Source organism: Pseudochaenichthys georgianus, chromosome 11 (genome assembly GCF_902827115.2).
Source record: "Pseudochaenichthys georgianus chromosome 11, fPseGeo1.2, whole genome shotgun sequence".
In the NCBI taxonomy this organism is placed as follows: Eukaryota; Metazoa; Chordata; class Actinopteri; order Perciformes; family Channichthyidae; genus Pseudochaenichthys; species Pseudochaenichthys georgianus.
In genome coordinates, this window is record NC_047513.1 from 17,627,468 (window position 1) to 17,647,051 (window position 19,584).

The 19,584-nt window shown below is 39.8% G+C and overlaps 1 protein-coding gene across 1 annotated transcript in view; it reads left to right on the plus strand.

The window, feature by feature from the left end:
* LOC117455499 (CUB and sushi domain-containing protein 3-like) overlaps positions 1–19,584 on the plus strand; it is a 405,573-nt gene that overhangs the window by 239,324 nt on the left and 146,665 nt on the right. Inside the window, exon 6 of the mRNA XM_034095008.2 lies at positions 11,058–11,170. Within this exon, the coding sequence (XP_033950899.1) occupies positions 11,058–11,170 (113 nt within the window). The remainder of the gene's footprint in view (positions 1–11,057; positions 11,171–19,584) is intronic.

The following is a 19,584-nucleotide window of genomic DNA, read 5'->3' on the forward strand; positions in this document are numbered from 1 at the left end:
AAGACTGAAACATGCACTCAATGGATTCTGAAGAGTTATTTTGTTCAGCTTGTTCCTCTCCATAGCTTTTTCAATCACAACTTGCTTTTTTTAATCAGTGTGGGGATTTGGTACCATAAATTAAGTAGTAAATCACAATACCAGTCAAATTCAACAATATTTTGTAGCACATTCCCTACCACAGTATAAAAACAAAATAGTAAATCACATGTACTTCAACATTCAATTCAAGATTCAACATGTACTGCATTTTTTCTTGTTATACTTCTGGCTCCAAAGGTTATGGAATACTGTTTTCACGTAGACGATATTGTCAGACATTAATTCCAGTGAGCACATGTCATCACTACAGGAGCACTGTTTTTGCAGTTCACTGTTGCTCGGCAGTGACATTTGATATTTACCTTTCCCACAGCAAATAACCTTTCGAGGTGGTGCTCAGCCAAACCTGAGGGACCAGACCAGAGTTTGAGCACCACTGGAGCACGATATGTAGTTGGGCTAGGCCACAGGAAATTCATTCTGCAATCAGAACTACGTTGTCATTGTCATCTCCTCGACTAAACGCAGCCTGTGTTTATGCGTAATGTACACTAATGTATGTCCTTTGGTTGGTTGTGGGCATTTCAGTGTGTGTGTGTGTGTGTGTGTGTGTGTGTGTGTGTGTGTGTGTGTGTGTGTGTGTGTGTGTGCGCGCGTGTGTGTATGTGTGGGTATGCGTGTGTGTGTGTGTGTGTGTGTGTGTGTGTGTGTGTGTGTGTGTGTGTGTGTGTGTGTGTGTGTGTGTGTGTGTGTGTGTGTGTGTGTGTGTGTGTGTGTGTGTGTGTGTGTGTGTGTGTGTGTGTGGCCTATCACATATATCTATACTTGTGGGGACCTACATCTGTTTACATAGTCACGTGTGGGGACTCGCCTCCCTTATGGGGACAAAATGGAGGTCCCCATGAGGGGAATTATTAATTTTAGGGTGAAGACTTGGTTAGGGTTAGGGTTAGGGTAAGTTTAAGGGTAAGGGTTAGGGTTAGGATAAGTCTCCAGGAAATGCATGTAAGTCAATATAATGTCCCCTGCAGTGATGTATACATGGTGTGTGTGTGTGTGTGTGTGTGTGTGTGTGTGTGTGTGTGTGTGTGTGTGTGTGTGTGTGTGTGTGTGTGTGTGTGTGTGTGTGTGTGTGTGTGTGTGTGTGTGTGTGTGTGTGTGCGCTCAGAAAGTGTATTGAAGTCACTGGTAGTGGGGGCTGAAGTGCTGAAATGGTAATACAATGTCATGTAATAATAATAACACCGGCTCACTCTCCTTTTTCTCAGTGCCCCTTCTCTCCCACTCTCTCTCCCATTCTCTGTCTCTGCTCTGATTACTGTGCTGTCCCACAGGCTATACACGCACACACACACACACACACACACACACACACACACACACACACACACACACAAAAGAAAGGAGTGAACTCTTAGTGAGAGAGATGGGCGGATGACAGAAAGAGGAGGAAGACATGCGTAAAAAAATATTAGCAATAGGATAGTAAGCATAGGGGGAATAAAAAAGAGACATACTGTAATAGTTTGTAATTAGTATTTACTAGCTTTATCACCCAGTTCTACCTTTTGACAGGAACAACTGTCATTTCAAAAGAACAGGATGTGCTTTTTCTTACATCTTGGGCCAAGCGCTACATATGGAACATAATTAGAAACAAACAAAAGGTAAATTATTACCAATAAATATGTATTTAAAAAACCCACCCCTGATGATGATCACATCAGAAGGAAGAAGAAGGAGTTTTATCATCGGGCCTTGTATTGAATATACTCTGACTTTTAGATATGTGGACAGAAATCAACATGTTCACACTTCATAATATGATATTGATTCTGGTTTGTCAGACTCTGGTGTAAACAAGTCAAAGACTGAGTTTTTTTCCTTACATGAACGACAGTGTCTCAGTGGGGGACTGTGTGTATCTCTATGATAATAAGATAAGTGTTTGAACAAATTAACTTTAAAAATACAGTACAATAATATAGCTTAAAAAATAGCTGTGAAAAAGTGTCTAATTCCAAAACCAAGAGAGCTAATATGCTGCCGTTTCTCACTCAACTTCTCTGGCATGCTTTCCACAACATGTTGGAACCTGGCTGCAGGGATTTGCTCCCATTGAGATACAAGTCTATTAGTGAGAGTAGACGCTGATGTTGGGTGATGAGGCCTCGCTCCTCGAGGGTGTACCGGTTTATTCAAAAGGTGGGGAAAGGGTTGAGGTCAGCGCTATGTGCAGGTCAGTCAGGGTCTTCCACACCAAACTCCAAGTATAGACCAAAATGCCTTCCACAAATAGTTGCTATTACATCTTAAGCTTAAGAAGGGAGGGAGTCTGTCACGAACACTGTTTCGCTTACATATTTTAAGCTAAGAGACTGAACTCAAACTATGACAACCAGCCTCAGAACTGCTCATAACAAATGAGTGAATCATTTCAATGGTTTAATAGGTTAATGCCGACAGCACTTACTTAATTTATAAATGTTCAATGCCAGATTTATTTTTTCTAACTATGGCCCACAGCCACCCATTGTGTTTTATTTGAGCCCTAAGCTGTCAGTGTGAACATGGCAGTTTAAAAAAAGTCTTGCTGCATGATGAGGAAGCGAGCAAGCAAGGAGGAGAGAAATTCAGATGAGATAAGGGGGGGGGGACAGAGCAGGGTCCTGTTGTGAACACTGATTACTCTCTGCCCACTTGAGATTGATGGAGAGTGACACAGTAGGCATGCTCACGCAAGCACAAACACACAGACATATAAGAAAAGTCTCACAAATACATCCAAACACAATGCATGTAAACAATACATGCACACACACAGAGAGAAAGAATGTATCCGTCTACTGACTGATGATGGCTCCACCTTGAAACCATTCAGCGCAACAATGTGTGTGTGTGTGTGTGTGTGTGTGTGTGTGTGTGTGTGTGTGTGTGTGTGTGTGTGTGTGTGTGTGTGTGTGTGTGTGTGTGTGTGTGTGTGTGTGTTTTTGTGTGCGTGCATATGTGTGAATATGCATTTGCTTTCTCTCTGCATGTACACGTGTTTGGCAGCTCCCACCTGTCTTGATTAAGGGAGGCTATTAAGACAGATTGCCTGATTAAGTAGCTTTCCCCTACTGTCTTATGACTAGCCACAGACATGCAGAGATATTGTCCCCATCACCACTGATGGAAGGAAGTGCATGTTTGTGAAGAGCTTTTTAGGTGTACTTATTTTTCTTGTGAACATTTCTTTGTATATCCTAACTACTCTAAATGTGTTTATGAACCCTTTTTCAACAAAGCAAAGTATTTGTATTTATAAAACTACTAAATTCTGAGACACTTAACCTCCTCCTCTGGTCAGATCGTTGCCAGTGACATATTCCCATCTGTCTTCTTTAAGGAAGGCTCACCTTTTTAGGATTAAAGCCCTGTAGTCTGACATCCACAGTGAACAATGCAACCCCTAGCAAGATTGCACAGAAACGTTTGACCTTGATGACGATGATTTTATTCTCGAACAGGAGATTTAATACATGTTGAAAGTTACTACATTACTATTACTTCATTTGGAATACATTTATAGCAGCAATTAGGATTCAAATCAACAGAAGAATGGTAGGAAATAACCAAGTTGCAACTTCGAAAACATGAATTAACTCGTCTCAACGGGTCTGTTTTTAAATAGAGTAAACACATTTTCTACAATTTCCATTCATTCTATCGCTGAGAGAATAACTGTGATTACCAAGCAATTTGAAGTTGTTAAATGTGTGAGAGGAGCCATCACGAGCTGAAGATTGCACTGTGTGTATCATTACAGTATCTAACAGCATGGGTGAGATGACAATAGACAGAACCATTGTGATTGAGCTGAGATAACATAATGTCAAAACTTGATCAAATGCTTTATGAACCGAACACAATGCTGCTAAATGATTTCTTTATTCGATAAACATATACGATCACATTAAAATGGTGAACTGCTAAACATTGTAAAAGGCAGCTTTGAGAAATGTATAAAAGTGTTCACTCCTGAATTTGGTTACAAAATAATGTTACCTGTCATGTGTTCAACATGGCGGAAAATTACCTTTTTAATCTAAATGCTGTTGATGTTTTATTAATGAAGTTCCCGCCCCAAAATCTGCTCTCGATTAAAACCGCTTTTGTGTTTTGCAATAACACTCGGCTTAAATGCTAAGATGGATAATTAACAAGTTGACACATACACCAATGTACCTCTGTCAGCCCCTGTGTGTCTGCCCTTCCCCACTTCCTTTGCTCTCTTTCTCCATGTCTCACCAATCATCCATCGATCTCTGCCACCCCATGCTTCTTTATTTAATCTCTCCCTTATTCCCATACTGCCGATATAATAGCTGGTTTGTGTTTCCGTGGTGGATGAGAGGCACAGAGGATGGATGGGAGGATGGTGGACAGAGAGATGAAGAGCGGGAGAGATGCTCCTTTGGTCTAGTGCATTTAATCAGTTATGTTCTCTTGCTCCCTCTGGCAACCCTCCACATTATGCTCTCTCTCACCTGCAGGCACACATAACTTGTCCCAGAATCACTACATCAGAGTATTTATTTGTTCTATTTCCTGTGTTACAACCTTACTTAAGGCTGGAAACAAAGAGGGAGGCCACACAGAGTTAAATGCCAATCAGATGTTTATTTAACAGTTTAACATAAAATACCTCTGAGTAATTGTGTATGTAAGAATAAGACTGTCAGTAGTGTCAGCAGTGTGTGGATGTGTGGAAGTGTGCTGTAGGCATGTTGGATGGTGCATCAAACCAAACACAGGTGGAAGGCTGAGGTTGCTGCAGCAGGCCATGATCAGAGAGTGAACCTTCCAGCTGGGCAAGCCTTTATGCCATCTTGAGGCTCCGCCTCTAGATGGGCGGGCACAAACAGGACGACACTCCCAGTACCTGCCAGAGGACAGCAAGGCGGGGAGCACAGACAGGCAGAATCTAATTGTAGATTCATATGGAATACAGGAGCCATCCAAGTTTCCAGTATGTATACCAGTTGATATGGACTGTATCCCAAAATAGATATCTATATATATTAGGGCTGTCAAGTTAACGCGTTAATAACGCGTTAACGCAAAAAAAAATTAACGCCACTAATTATTTTAACGCGATTAACGCATGTGTATTTTTTTCCTCGGCCGCCCTGTAGTTTCAGAGCGCATCGAGTTTAAAATACCATCTACAAGCTGATGCTGACAGCCCCGCTCCTGCCGCCCGCTTGTGGCAGACCACACTTCCACGCTCACCGGCAGGCACCGACTGGCCATCGGGAGGACCGGGAGGGTGTGTGTGGCCCGAGCGAGCGAGAGAGAGACCTTACGTGCATTACCGTACCGCAGTGTGAACGCGGCTATTGTTGTTGTTAGCATCTGGTGCTAGCTAGCTGCGCTAACGGATATAAGGAGCTGTTTAAATGAAAACAGAGGAGCGCTCTATCCACACAACTGCGTCGAGCACTTGACTTGATGCAGGAAGCAGACAGCGGGACATTGTAGGAGAAGTCAGCACACTCATGATTGCAGCAACATGATCGCAGCGTCCAGGCAGCTCCCGTTCGAGCATATGCCTTGAGTTGCACATAGCTCCAACGATCACACACACACACACACACACACACACACACACACACACACACACACACACACACACACACACACACACACACACACACACACACACACACACACACACACACACACACACACACACACACACACACACACACACCATTTGTATTGTATGAGAGAGGTTCCAGGTTGAATTGAGGCGAATATTTGTAATGTTCAGAGGTTGTTGTGTTTAATATGCATGAGAATATTTGTCATTGTTCAAATGATAATAAACATTAGCATAAAGCATATTTGTCCACTCATATGTTGATAAGAGTATTAAAAACTTGAAAAATATTCCTCTAAGGTACATTTAGAACAGATACAAAATGTGCGATTAATTTGCGATTAATCGCGATTAACTATGGACAATCATGCGATTAATCGCGATTAAATATTTTAATCGACTGACAGCCCTAATATATATATATATATATATATATCTGTAATGTTATCTCCAAGCACATTACATGGAACAACCATTGTTGGTTGCTGATATTGATGAATTTGTCATAAAACATGTTGTCTCTAAAGAAACCATCCCATTGGGACCTACTGTACATTTATGAGATGGAAATATCATTAGAGCAAGTCATTTACTTCCCCAGAAAAGAACACCAATTCACTTATCTTATAATAGAGACTTTGAAGAAAAGACGCACGTTATATTTCTGTATGTATAAAGCATATTTCTATTTTGCTTAATCTAATACTTTAAAAACGTTGCAAAAGCCTGTCTGTACAATAAATCCCAGTTGATACATTCAGGTGACAATTAAGAGCACCTTTCATTTCATTACATTTCCTTAGACATATGGCTTTAATGTAATGCTAACATAATTATTCCATAACTTTATTGATGTCATGACGTCTTAAGATATCATATTGTTTGATCAGTTTTTCCACTCAGACATGTTTTAAAGCGTTCATAGTGAGCCTAATTCACCCAATGTATTCTGAACTGTCAAATCCCAGAGTAGGACACCCTCTCATATCAAGGAATTTAAAGAAAAATGATTTGAGCATATCTGAAGATGATCTACCTCGGGGCAGCGCTAAAGTGCTTTTATAGCAGATATCTGGGGAGAACACTTACCAGTCACAGACAGAAGCCATCAGTATAGATGAGTGATTTAATAATGCATTACAAATTGTCCACTAGGGGAAAATCAACTACTGTTGCTTCTTAGCAGCTTAGAAGCTGATATTTTGGGACCATTTGATTTCCTACTGAAAGCTTTACATATCCACAAAAGTAGTTACCAAGCACTCATGGTCTTTTTTTTCCAGCAGCATTGTCCTTCATGTATTTCATTCCTGGCTCCTAAGCAGGAGATGTTTCCAGCTGCTGCAGGCAACCAGATTGTTGACCTTTTTAGTCGCCAGAGTGTTTCTTTAATCTTCCAGCTACTGCTCCAAGAGACATGTTTACCTTTGTCTTGCAGCTTGGAGTTGTTAAGTGCTTCCTGAGCATGCAATTATATATGTTAGCATCACACACACACACACACACACACACACACACACACACACACACACACACACACACACACACACACACACACACACACACACACAGGCTCTCGCTATTGATTTATGATTTAATTCCTGTTTTTATATTGAAACAGATTGAACATACACTCACTCTGCCCTTAATGATGCACTCGGGGTAGTGCTATCATAGCATGAAATGAATTGAGAGTTGTAAACATTAATAATAATATGTGTGAGAGAGTGCACATATAAAGAGATATAGAGAGGAGAGCAGAGGATTCAGAGGGAAAAGGGGAAGTGGATAAGGGAGAGGTAGTTGTGTCGGTGTTCGTAGAGATGAAGAGGGTGCAAAAAGGATTTCCTACAACAACTCCAGCTAAATCACGTATTGCTATCAGTAATACTATTAAGAGATAAGATGCTCATGCAGTTTTTCTTTACTTGTTACATTGGATGATATAACCAGATTGAATAATTGTTGGATACAAATACAAATGATAAATACAGAGGCAGAAGAAGCATACATTTCAGATCAACTATTGAGATACAAATAGATGACTTACGTGTATAATTTGTATTTGTGACCATGACACAAGATTGTAAGTTTCCTAAAACTCCTGAACAGTGTGAACAAACTACATCTGTCTGCTTCCACTTGGGATTATGTCCATGGTTTTTGCTATCGCTGACAATGTATTCATTACATTACATGTTACTTGTTAGACGACATGCTGACTGCAGTGGGGTTTGAACCTGTGCTCCCCTGATCCCAACACCAAGGCTCTATCCACTGCGCCACACGCCTCCCTATTCAACTTAGTTAATAATTGCAAGGACCCATTCCATAAAATGAAGCTAATGCTATCACAGTGTTGCTGTCAATAAAGTGCCTAAACAATTCTTATAATATGCTAACTTCATTTATACCAAATGTATTTATGTTTGCCACGCTCAGTTGTGTTCCGGTATTGTTTAGAATGTAAATCAAGCAGCCTGTGCCTGTCTGGACCTGTGTGTTTGAGTGTGTGTTTACGGGTGTTTGTGACTAATAGCAGACATCAGAGAATCCCACTGATCGAGGTCGCAAGGTGACCCTCCCTCTGCTTCACTCTCTCACACACACACACACACACACACACACACACACACACACACACACACACACCTTTTAAAACACCTGCTCAGCATTTTTGTGCTCCACTTCATACCGCTGTTATTAGACTGTACTCCTGTTGGGTAGTATATACTGTAATGTCACTATCCATGTGTGTGTGAGCATTTGTGTGCCTGTGTGTGTGTTTATATTAATGGACTGTGAAGGTTAACAGCATGGGTTTATACAAGGAGACAAGCAAACATGGGAGGGCAATCACATTTGCACGCATACCTGTGTCTCAAATGTAACAGCCGAGGTGAAATTACCCAAATAAAAACGATGACAATGTGATGTGAGTAGAAAAGGCACCTGTTGGCTGACGCTACAAGATGAAAGCACCATACATCAAAGAGCTGGTGTATAGACCAAGGTTATTGCCTGAGATTGTATTTCAGCTGCAGATATGGGAAATAATACCAGCAGCAGCAGGGAGGCTTTTTTCTCAAAGTGCCAACTGGATAGCAGTCACCTCTTCTCAGGCTACCAGCAATGACCTAACACTCACTTTGCTAACCACAAGAGCCCTGTTCATCTTCCCAGCCAACTAAGGGATCTTATCCTCCACAGTTGATGAAAGAGTTGGCAAATTGGCTCCTATCTGCTGGTGCCGTGCCCTATCAAAGCCTCAGTTCATAAGCTTGCTTCTATGTAAAAATCTACCATTGTTAAAAGTGCGATATTGCAGTTTCATCGTCGGGTAGTTGTTTGAAACATTGTAATATGTCCATATAACAGTCTATTAGGTACCGTATAGGGTAATAGCAGTGGACTTCATAGTTAGTCATATGAATTATGAATGCGGTCCAATATAACACACAATTGAGTGATACATTTCCCTGTGAGAGATTAATAAAGCATGTCTTATGTTTCTTCTTCTTCTTCAAATGTACAAAAGCATCAGAAACCACCATGAGATCTGATCTGAGTTGTTGGGTCAAATCCCTTACCTTAACCAGCTGTCATGATTTGGCATTCGTAGCAAGAATAATTAATAAAAAACGAACATTTCTACTGTATTAAGTAAGCAGCATTATCCAAATTGAACCTTAAAGTGGTGCTAGAGACACAGAGTGGTTGTATTGGGCAGTCCTGATACTGTGTTATTACATACACAATGGGCTTTGTTCTGACTCCATTGTAGACAGCAGTAACACACACCATGATACACAGGCAAGAGAGAAAGCAAAATAAAGCAAAGTAAACTAAACCTTAGGCATATTGTTTCTCTCTGTTGTTGCAGTAACATTTTTACAGCTTGAGAACCTTGTTTAACAGACTCAAGCTTTGTTCTTTTACAGAATGGATACACCATTTTTTGTGTTTCTTTGCTGCTCTTCTAAGGTGTTGTTGTTCGTACTCATATGTACTTCTATTTTTAAAAGAGCCAATTGAAGTTTCAGAGCAAGGCATGTTTGCAACACTCTCTTTTGTCTGGTCCTCTAGGGCAGTGGTTCTCAACTGGTCAGGCCTCGGGACCCACTTTTTACTTGGTCAATAAATCGCGACCCAACATTTTGAAGCACTCAAATCTATTCAACAAAAAATGGTGCTGTAATATATACGCTTTTCAGCATACAATATTAATTAAAGTGAAGTACAGTGCATACAGTATATATATAGCACACAGAACTAAAGTATGCTTTTAAAAAAGTTTAATGAGTTGATGGAATCAAAGCTGAACTGTATAAAAAGGCACACATGCTGAAAACCCAACCCCAGCTGGGGGGATTCTCCCCCAGGAGATTTTTAGAAATACTAACATAAACTACGCATTCTGGTACACTCTGAGAAGAAAATAAATAAATCTATCTCGACATATTAATATTATTTTATGCCATTGTTTGTTTTTCACTTTGTTCTGAAACTGAACTTGCTGCTCCTCACAGAGAGAAGAGCAAAGAGGAGATAGTCTGTGTGACTTACTTTAAATTGGTTAGGGTAGATAGCTCCCATTGTTCTGTGACCTGTCAATCATCAAACCGGGGGTCATATTTCATTACGTGTTCATTTGTATCTGAAGTTGTACCCATGGATGTATAAAGAATAGTTCTACCGCAAAGTTATTCTCCGGCAACAATCTTGATTCTGATTGGCCAGAAGACTCGAAAAAACATCAGCATAGATGTTTTATTGAGAAGATGATCACTACGTAACAGAAGTTTTCAAAGCCGTGTATGGTCTCCGGTACTTCCAGTTCAACGCCTACTGCATGCACAGCGTTAGAAAATCGGGCCTTCAAAATAAAAGTTTGACTGTTTTCCCAAAAAAAAAAAAAAAAAAATCACATGTTGAGCGCCCCCTAGTGGTCCGTGAGTATATTGGTAACATTTCACATTTGAAATAAATAAATACATTTAAGTTTTCCGCACTCTCGTGGGAATATCTCCGCAATGGAGCGAGCTTATGTTTCACTTTCGATTGTACGATATAGCCCAGCGCAACACCTTCATCACACATGTTGCCACTTGTTTGTACAATTTTCAGGTGATTTGTAATCTGTTCTAGAAAAATGATGTGATTTTGGATATTTGTGGAGTTAGGTGATCCGCAAGTGTTTTTTTATTGGTTAAGTGGTCCTTGGTATGAAAAAGTTTGAGAAACACTGCTCTAGGGCCTAGTTTAGGATTAGTTACTTGGGGAAAGAGTAAGGGCTTAAGTTTAGGTGTCTGGGAATGTGTATGTTGTTTTTTTCAAATGTTAACAAATGTCTTTTCTTTCTCTCTTTCAGGTTGTCAGGCAGTAATGTACCCTCTCCCGTTGTTAGCAACAAGAACTGGCTCCGACTGCATTTTGTGACTGATAACAACCACCATTACCGTGGTTTCAGCACACATTATCAAGGTAAGATTGTGACAGCAAACAGAGAAACAAGATCATGATGAATCTAATGACTAATAGAACTCTGTAAAATATCTCCTGATTTCTTTGTTATTTTTAAGGTTCTTCTTTCGCTCCTGTGATCTTTTCTTTTGGTTCTCTGCTTCTTTCTTCCTTTTCAACAGACAGTGTTCACCCTTCAACGTGTCTCTATCTCCCTTTAAATACGCTTGTTGACTCCATTCTTCCTGTCTCTTCTATACTTCAGTTTCTATCACTGCATCTCCATTCTTTCTAGTTTTCTCTCTTCTACACTTTCTTGTTCTCTCGGTTAACTGCTCAAAGGTGTACAATTAGACATAAACTCTCAACTGTTGGAGAACACGAGGGAAATTATTTGGCAACGTCCATGTCTCAAAACAGCGATAATGAGAGCTGAATGTGGAACAGACAGGGGTTTATATTACACTCTACTTGTTTTTCTTACCAACCTCCCATGTTTTTTAGTCTCTGGTCACCTGTTGTGTGGTACCTTTAAACACTTTTGGCCTCTGTCTGTGAATCACCAGTGCACGGTGCACAAAGTTCATTCAACATCCGCCGTTCATAGGGCACGGAGCTGTGTTTGATATTTTCATGGCCAGAGGCTTGTTGCGCATCTGCTGCACAGTTGGAAGCAGGGTGTGATTGAAATACACTAGCAGTAAGCGATAGGGTTGGCATCAATCACCTTTAATCCCCTAAATCAAATCATTTGGAGCGTGGTTTAGCGAGTTTATCTTTGTTGTTTACCAGTAGAATTATGGAAACAGTGCTGTGTGCCTTCCCTCTGCGTCATTGACCTGGGCTGAGCAGGCGGGTCGTACGAGCGTAAATCATGGCCATGCTTGACACCAAAATTGCACTGTGCCACTTGATTATTACTGACACACTCCCCACTGTGCCTCAGCTCTCACTTCACAGCACATTCAAGTTCACAGCAAGTCACCGAAATACCAAGCAGACTCAGGATAGACAAATAAAGTGTGCACCGACCCATCCAAAATGCCATCTCTCGGGAGCATGTGTGCCGTGTGCTGTCAGCAGAACTGGAACCACTTGTTTGTATAGTTTTTCAGGGAAAAACTCCAAAGACAATTTTGGACACCTTATGTGAGTTTCTACATGTCATTTTTTGAAAATCCATTCAAAGTGATGTGAGTGTGTTTCAATTTCTACATCTTTCATTTCAACTCAAATCTTTTTCTTCCTCTCTTTTTGTGACTATTTTTCCAGACAAAACAGTATATTTTTCTATATCGCCTGTTAAACACTGTGGTTCTTTCCGACAGTAATTATATTAATTTGCTAATCTTCGTAGGGCTATTTTTTGCTGTCATGATCATTACTGAAAACACTTTTTAAATATTGTTGGATTTATCTTCATCTTTTAAACAGACGATATAACATTCTTTAGGTAGAAATTGACATCATTTCTTTGAGCAAGCTACCCAGGGATTACATATCATTTTATAGCTGGTATTTTATAAATGTTTCCACTCTTTAACCAGCAAATTGATTCCAGCTGTTTACCTCTTTAAACACCATTTAGTGCTCATTGAAATTACACTCATTAAATATTTAGATTTGAGGAAAATGTTATTGGTCACATGTGCCTTTTACACGACTGAGGTCAAATTAAACAATTAACCAAATGAAACTGCAATTAATTAAATGTATGATTTTATATTAACTTTGCATAATTTCCCAATCTGTTGGTATGACAGGCGCATTAGGTTGAATGTGACCCCAGATGACTCGTCACTGCAAATGTTTCTTTTAAAAACACTGACAGATTTAAATTAGGTATACATGTCGGCATAGTTTTGAAGAATAACAAGTGAAAGTCAAACCAGTATGCTTAATGTACACATGCAGCATATCAATTGAAGAAAGGACCTTTTAAGAGTTCAAATAATGTTCAAAACTCATCCTTCTCTTCCCTTCCTTTAATTGTGTTCTCCCCCCTTCTCCTATCTGTTTGTACTCCCCTGTCCTCTCTCTTGTCCTCATTCCCCCACTGAACTACATCTCTGGCTCTCTCAGACTTTCCTCTTGATTGATTGACTGACATCCTGACCACTCCCCTTGAGATTTGCTTTTAAATGGTTTAATTGATCTTAATTAGTTTAAAAGGTTAATCAACATGTTAATGGATGGTGGCAGTGTGATAAGTTAGTTGATTAATTATTCGTGATTGACTGGCTACTCCCTGTCACCTGTCAGTCATCTCACATTACATTGGTGTTGTACATTAGCAGAAGGTCGATTCGAGTGCCTGAAGAGGAGAAAGTTGATTCAGTATCTCAGTTAGTGCCTGTGTCAATAGAGCCAATAGAAAAGTAATGCATTGCCTGAATTTAATTAATTTCTACTGTATTTTTCTTAAATAATGTTGTTGTTTTTTTTGTGCCTTTATTAGATAGTACAGCCAGAGATAGACAGGAAAGGGGCAGAGAGAGGAAGGACAACATGCAGCAAAGGGCCATGGGTAGGTTTCAAACCCAGTTGAGCCACTTGGGTGCTCAATGTACTGTATTTCATAAAGTACTTATATACGTTATTATCATTTGTGTCTGTTTTGAGAAATGTGTGTCCATAATGTCAGTGTGCAGTTAGGATAGATCAATAATCTGATCCACACATTGCCAATGTCACTGCTTACATTGTGAGCTAATTGATAGATATTATATTTGTTTAATTTTGTGTAGAACCACTTGCAAAAGAAAGCAAACAAACTAACATATGTCAAAGTCTTTATGAGATTATATCTAGAATCATTAACCTTAAAATATGTTATTATTTTGTATTTTATGCCTTACTTTAATTGTGATCTGTTCCACTGCATTTATTATGCTGCAACCTTCAGATGTACTCTTTAATTAGTATTCTTAGGACGCTCATCAACTCCACTTTGTTATAAACAGTTCCACTTAATGATAATCCTCTTTTTTTAAATGTTTACTTTGACTGTTATTCCAACCCGCTAGCCGTAGGTTGTTCTGGTCTACGAAATGATTCTTGTCTCATGTAGAATACATTATAATGGCCAAGCCCGGGGCAGGGTTAGTTAAGTTTATTTGCAAACACTGTATGAAAACAATGCCAAATTTATATCTGAGAGATATAAAGAAACAAATCTGCTTTGGCAGCGCACGTTTCCTTCATAAGACACGGCCATGAGACCTCAAAGAGATGTTTGGCTGTAGGTGCTGGACATTCTACTGCTGCCCAAATGATGGAGTCTGGAATTGAAAACAATCTGCTAATGATTTATATCCATGTTTGCAGAGAACAAAGGGAAGAGATGCATAAATGAAATAGCAACATCATAAAGGAACAACTGAGAAAAATGGAGAGGGGAGGTGGTGAAACAGTGGGGAGATCCAGAAACACATGAGGAGAATGGCAGACGGAAACCAAGGGAGAAAAAGGGAAAAGGATGAGATAGATAGCCAAAGAGAGGGAGATGGGGGGGTTAAGGGGAAGAGTCATTTGGCTGAGAGGTTTGGCTTAATATTCATCCATTAACATAGAGAGTTTGTAATGTCTCGCTGTCACAAATGGCTGTCGTAGACCACTATAAAAGAACAGAAAGCGAATATGTGTGGATTGATGGTTGTGTTCTTGGACATTTGAAAAGCCTGTCTGTGTATACATGTATTTAGTAACACAGCCTGCAGCTCCTCTGCATGGCTAAACAAAGATTTACAGAGTTAATTGACCATTTGAATGCTTAATTGATGCTTTGAAATTATTCATAATGACAGGGTTTTAAAACATGCCATAGGCAATACATTAAAGACCTGAATTGAGTCCATCAAGGCATGAACCATTTCAACATTTACATTTTTAATTGAAATACAGAAACCTCTCCAATTCAAGTTGTACTCCCAACCTATCAGGCTGGTACATGATATGTTTATAAAGGTAAAACAACGAGAGTCATTTTAATCTGAGAAATGTAAGTCAGTTAAGGTTTTAAGTATTGTAATATTCATGCTTTCTATCATTATGGTCAGATTTGTAGAAATGTCTTACATTAAATCTCTGCTCTGTACTGCCCCACTTTACAGGAAAGCATGTGCACAACCATTGAATGTCCATGCCATTAGCATGTTTAATTGAAGCTCAGTAATTATTCAGAAATGTCTACATCTCTGAGCAACAGTAAATGCTTTTCACTTCAGGTCACCAAATGCATTTAAGGATTCAGGTCACCCTGATATAGAAAGCTTATAAGTGATTGCTGAGTGTGTTTTGAAACACACTATAGCGTCTGTAGTTATTCTGTAGGCCAGGATGAAATCAGATTTGATGTAGTTTGTCACCCTGGGAACTGCTGTAAGTTCATTGCATGTTCCTTGTACTCACAGCATGTCATGTGGGGACGTTACCCCAGCTGTGTAAGTGTGGGGTCTCACGCTGGGACCTGGGCTTACTAAAACATTCAGTCTGTATTCTGTAGGTTGCTACAGCGGTCTATTATCGAAAATCACAAATGCATTTTATTTATGGGCGCCTTTCAAAGCTCTCAAGGACACCTTACAGAGCATAATTAAAGAAGAGCACACAGTAATACAAGACTTAAAAAATACAACTATCAGTTTAGATTAAGAAAGTTTAAAAAGGTGTGTTTTCAGGCTGGATTTGAAGGTTGGGAGTGAGTCCATATTGCGGATGTCTTGTGGGAGAGAGTTCCAGAGACGGGGGGCAGAGTGGCTGAAGGCTCGTGACCCCATGGTGATCAGGCGGGCAGAAGGTACAGTGAGTTGGAAGGCAGAGGAGGATCGGAGAGTACGAGAGGGAGTGTAGATGTGAAGGAGCTCAGAGAGATATGGTCAACGTTTATACTTTACTCACACATTTTAACACACAGTCGTACACCAGTGGTGGCATAACTACCAATACATGTGTTGGCCTTCACATCTGGAGTAATGTAGTTAGTGTATTGTTCAATTATGTTTCAGAGCTGGGGAAGCAAACCACCAACGTTGTGACCAAAGGATGTCCTGTTCTACTTCCTGAGCGTCAGTCTCTGACAACATAACTGAGTCAGCTATAATGTGATGATAAAATAGGATGGTTAATTGTCGTCCTGCTTAAACTTTCACCAAAAGCTTCCTTACTATAATTATGGTTTGCGACTTTAAGGCATTAACTCTAAGACAATAAATCCAATTCCAATATTTATGGAACAAGTTTGGTATATATTAATATGTTATTTCTACAGTTCATATGTAGCTTTGGTTAGAGCAGCTTGTGTAGATACAACATATTTAAGGTTTTAATTTGTCGACAGATTTGAAAAACTGTGCTATGGCATTGCTCAAAGTTCCCTTCAGCAAAGCACAGAATCCCAGCTGTTGCGTGGCCCTGTGTAGTGACTGTTGGAGCCAGCTTCCAGATGTGGCTGGGTGCGTTACAGTATGGTCTCACCCCCAGCAAATACACCCCGAGGCTGCAGCTGGGAATGTGTTCTCAGTCATCCTGCCTGTTAAATAAAGAAGGACGCGAGCAGCTCTCCCCTAAAGCTAGAAACCAGTGATTCATGTTGACAAATAAACTCTGAGTTGTCAACAGCTTCAGGAATAATATATGAGAACACCATTTTACAGTAAATTTCCCCTGTAAATCAAATCAAATCAAATCAAGTTTTATTTTATATAGCACATTTATAAACGATTTTTGGTCGAGCCAAAGTGCTGTACATATAATAAAAATAGCCTACAGTACAGTAGAGATACTTTACAGCAAATACAATAGCACAGATTGTTCAGATTATCAGTATGAGAAAAACGACACCCTCTGTCCTTAGACCCTCTGTCCTTAGACCCTCACATCGTACAAGGAAAAACGTCCAGAGAAAAACCCACAGTTTAAAGGGAAAATGGGAGAAACCTCAGGGAGAGCAACAGAGGAGGGATCCCTCTCCCAGGACGGACAGACGTGCAATAGATGCCGTGTGTAAATCGAAGAGATAATACATTTTACAGCATATAGACCGAATGTTAGGAAATGCATGTGTCTGTAATAAGAAGATGAATCCACGAGGATGTCAGCTACAATCCTGTGGAAGCCATCAGGGAAGCAGCATGACTAGACCCAGGCAGGACCGCAGAGACAGGTTCAGCCACGACCCGAAGTCCACGACTTAATCCAGAACTCGGGATAGAGGATCCAAGACACAGGACTACAGCAAGAGGATCAGCCTCGACTCCGGATCCCGGCGTAGATATAGATACAAAACAAGAACAAGAGAATACACAGACACAGACAGAGAGGGAAAAGGTAATTGGATAAAAGTTATTCTTGATAACACTCTAGAAAGATCTCATGAACTTCCCCACTCAATCTATCAAGACCCGAGCAGTTCTATTAGATATAGGATAAGAAACAGAGATAGGGAGCACAACAACCGATCTCTTCGTCAGATGAAAATAGGTCAACTTTTATAAGCTCCAGGAGCTGTGGACACCTAGCCAACAAGTGAGTCCCACATTCACTCAGCTATTCAGACACTGATAACACAATTCATTCAGGATACTGCTCCTTCAGCTAGGACTATATGCATTCACTGCAAAAACATTAGTTTTTTTTTTTTTTTAAACTGAATGATAGAGAATAGAGGTGATGCAAATCAGTCTGATTGAAGTGAGTTGAGCTTTATTAAAGACCTCCACCATACAATGATTATCCAGCTTTGTGCATGGCAGGCCTGTTGACCTCTGATAATCTCCATATATTAAAGAGAAGGTTTTACTAAATCATTGTTTTTATTTAATTCCCTCCATACTCAGACTTTGGTTTCATTTCAGTTAAAACGCTATAGCAAATCAATCTGAGTAATTGTGTGTTGTAACTGTCAACAATGGACACACTAAGGAAAATGTACCCAAGCCATTGCAATCCACTTCATTTGAATTACATTGTGTTCATCACCTTACCTTTTCAAACTCATTCAATATGTAATTTCCCTTCATGCCACATTCCCTTAACAACATTATTTAATTATAATAATTTCAGATCCTTGAGAAAACACATCCCCTCTGTTAGCCCGAGAGCAGTTTCTCAGCTCGAGCCTATATTGAAACAAATTGCAGTGCACACCATCACACATTAGAAAGCAGCTACACTCTTACAGTGTAATTGTCATTCACAAAGGCATTCAGTCAATCCACTGGTCAATCAGAATGTTACTAATGTTGCACTTACTGTAAGTAGCTCAGTTAACAGTGTCAGGTAAAAGCCTAGAGTGTGTAGTCAGTCAGCCATTTGGTCTGGCAAGCAGCCAGCCATCTATGTAATTGAATAGTTGCCAGTGTTTCCATTTAGTGTACGTATCTTAGTCTGAACATTGAGAAATAATGTTTGGCTCTTGTTAAAGGAAATTAACGTTATGGAGGGAAAAGGTGGAGGGAGCAGAAACAGTTAGGGTGGAGAGATCCTGGCTGTGCTTCAAAGTGAGGAAGCTTTGCAGTTTACCTGGAATGATGATTAAAAGCACTAAATGAACCTCACTAGAATCCCAATATATAAATGTGTTTTATAGACTTAAAAACAGAAATTGTGATCAGTATTTCAAGCAAACGGGGGTCATCTGTCTGAGGATACATATTACTGCTGCATTGCTGCAATATTTTTTCAAAACGTCATGGAACGCATAGGTTTCAACGATGTATTAAAATGAATAACTGTCGCTTGTGTTGTGCCGAGTTAAGATAAATGACGGAACATTTAAAGGAAAAATGTTGCAGCTATAATGCATTCAAGGTAAATGAGTCACAGATACTTTATTACCCTGGTGTGGCCCCGTCTAATGCTGCGTCGATGTCGAGGTCTTTCATCAGTTTCACTTTACGTGCAAAGCTGGAGCACTTAATACGAGTGCAAGAAGACCTTTTACTTTTAAGATTATTTATGTTAGTGCCTTTAATGACAGAATAACTTAATATTAGGGAAAGGGGGAGGGTGAGGGGCTGACAGTGAAAGCCCCGGGCTGCTGCACTAAGGACTCAACCTTTGTGTATGGGTCGATGGCTCTTAACGATCAGGTACAGAGGCGTCCTGTGTTCATGTTGTTAACTAAGAATTATGCTCAATATGCTTTATTTTCACACATTATAATTAAGAATAAATTCACACTGTGCTACCAGGTGCATTTTACAGTGTTTGTATTGGCAGAATCCTAATTAAATGTATATGTAAGACAACCTCACATATCAATTTTAACACCTTTCACCACTAAAAGTTATATTTTTCCATTGTATACTGACAGTTTCTCCCAAAATAGTACCTGTTAATATTTGATAGTTCCTTTCAATGTTCTTCAGATTTAAAAGCAACCATAACCATTGTCAATGTGAATGTATGTCTGTCATCAAGTTGGTAGAAAGCTG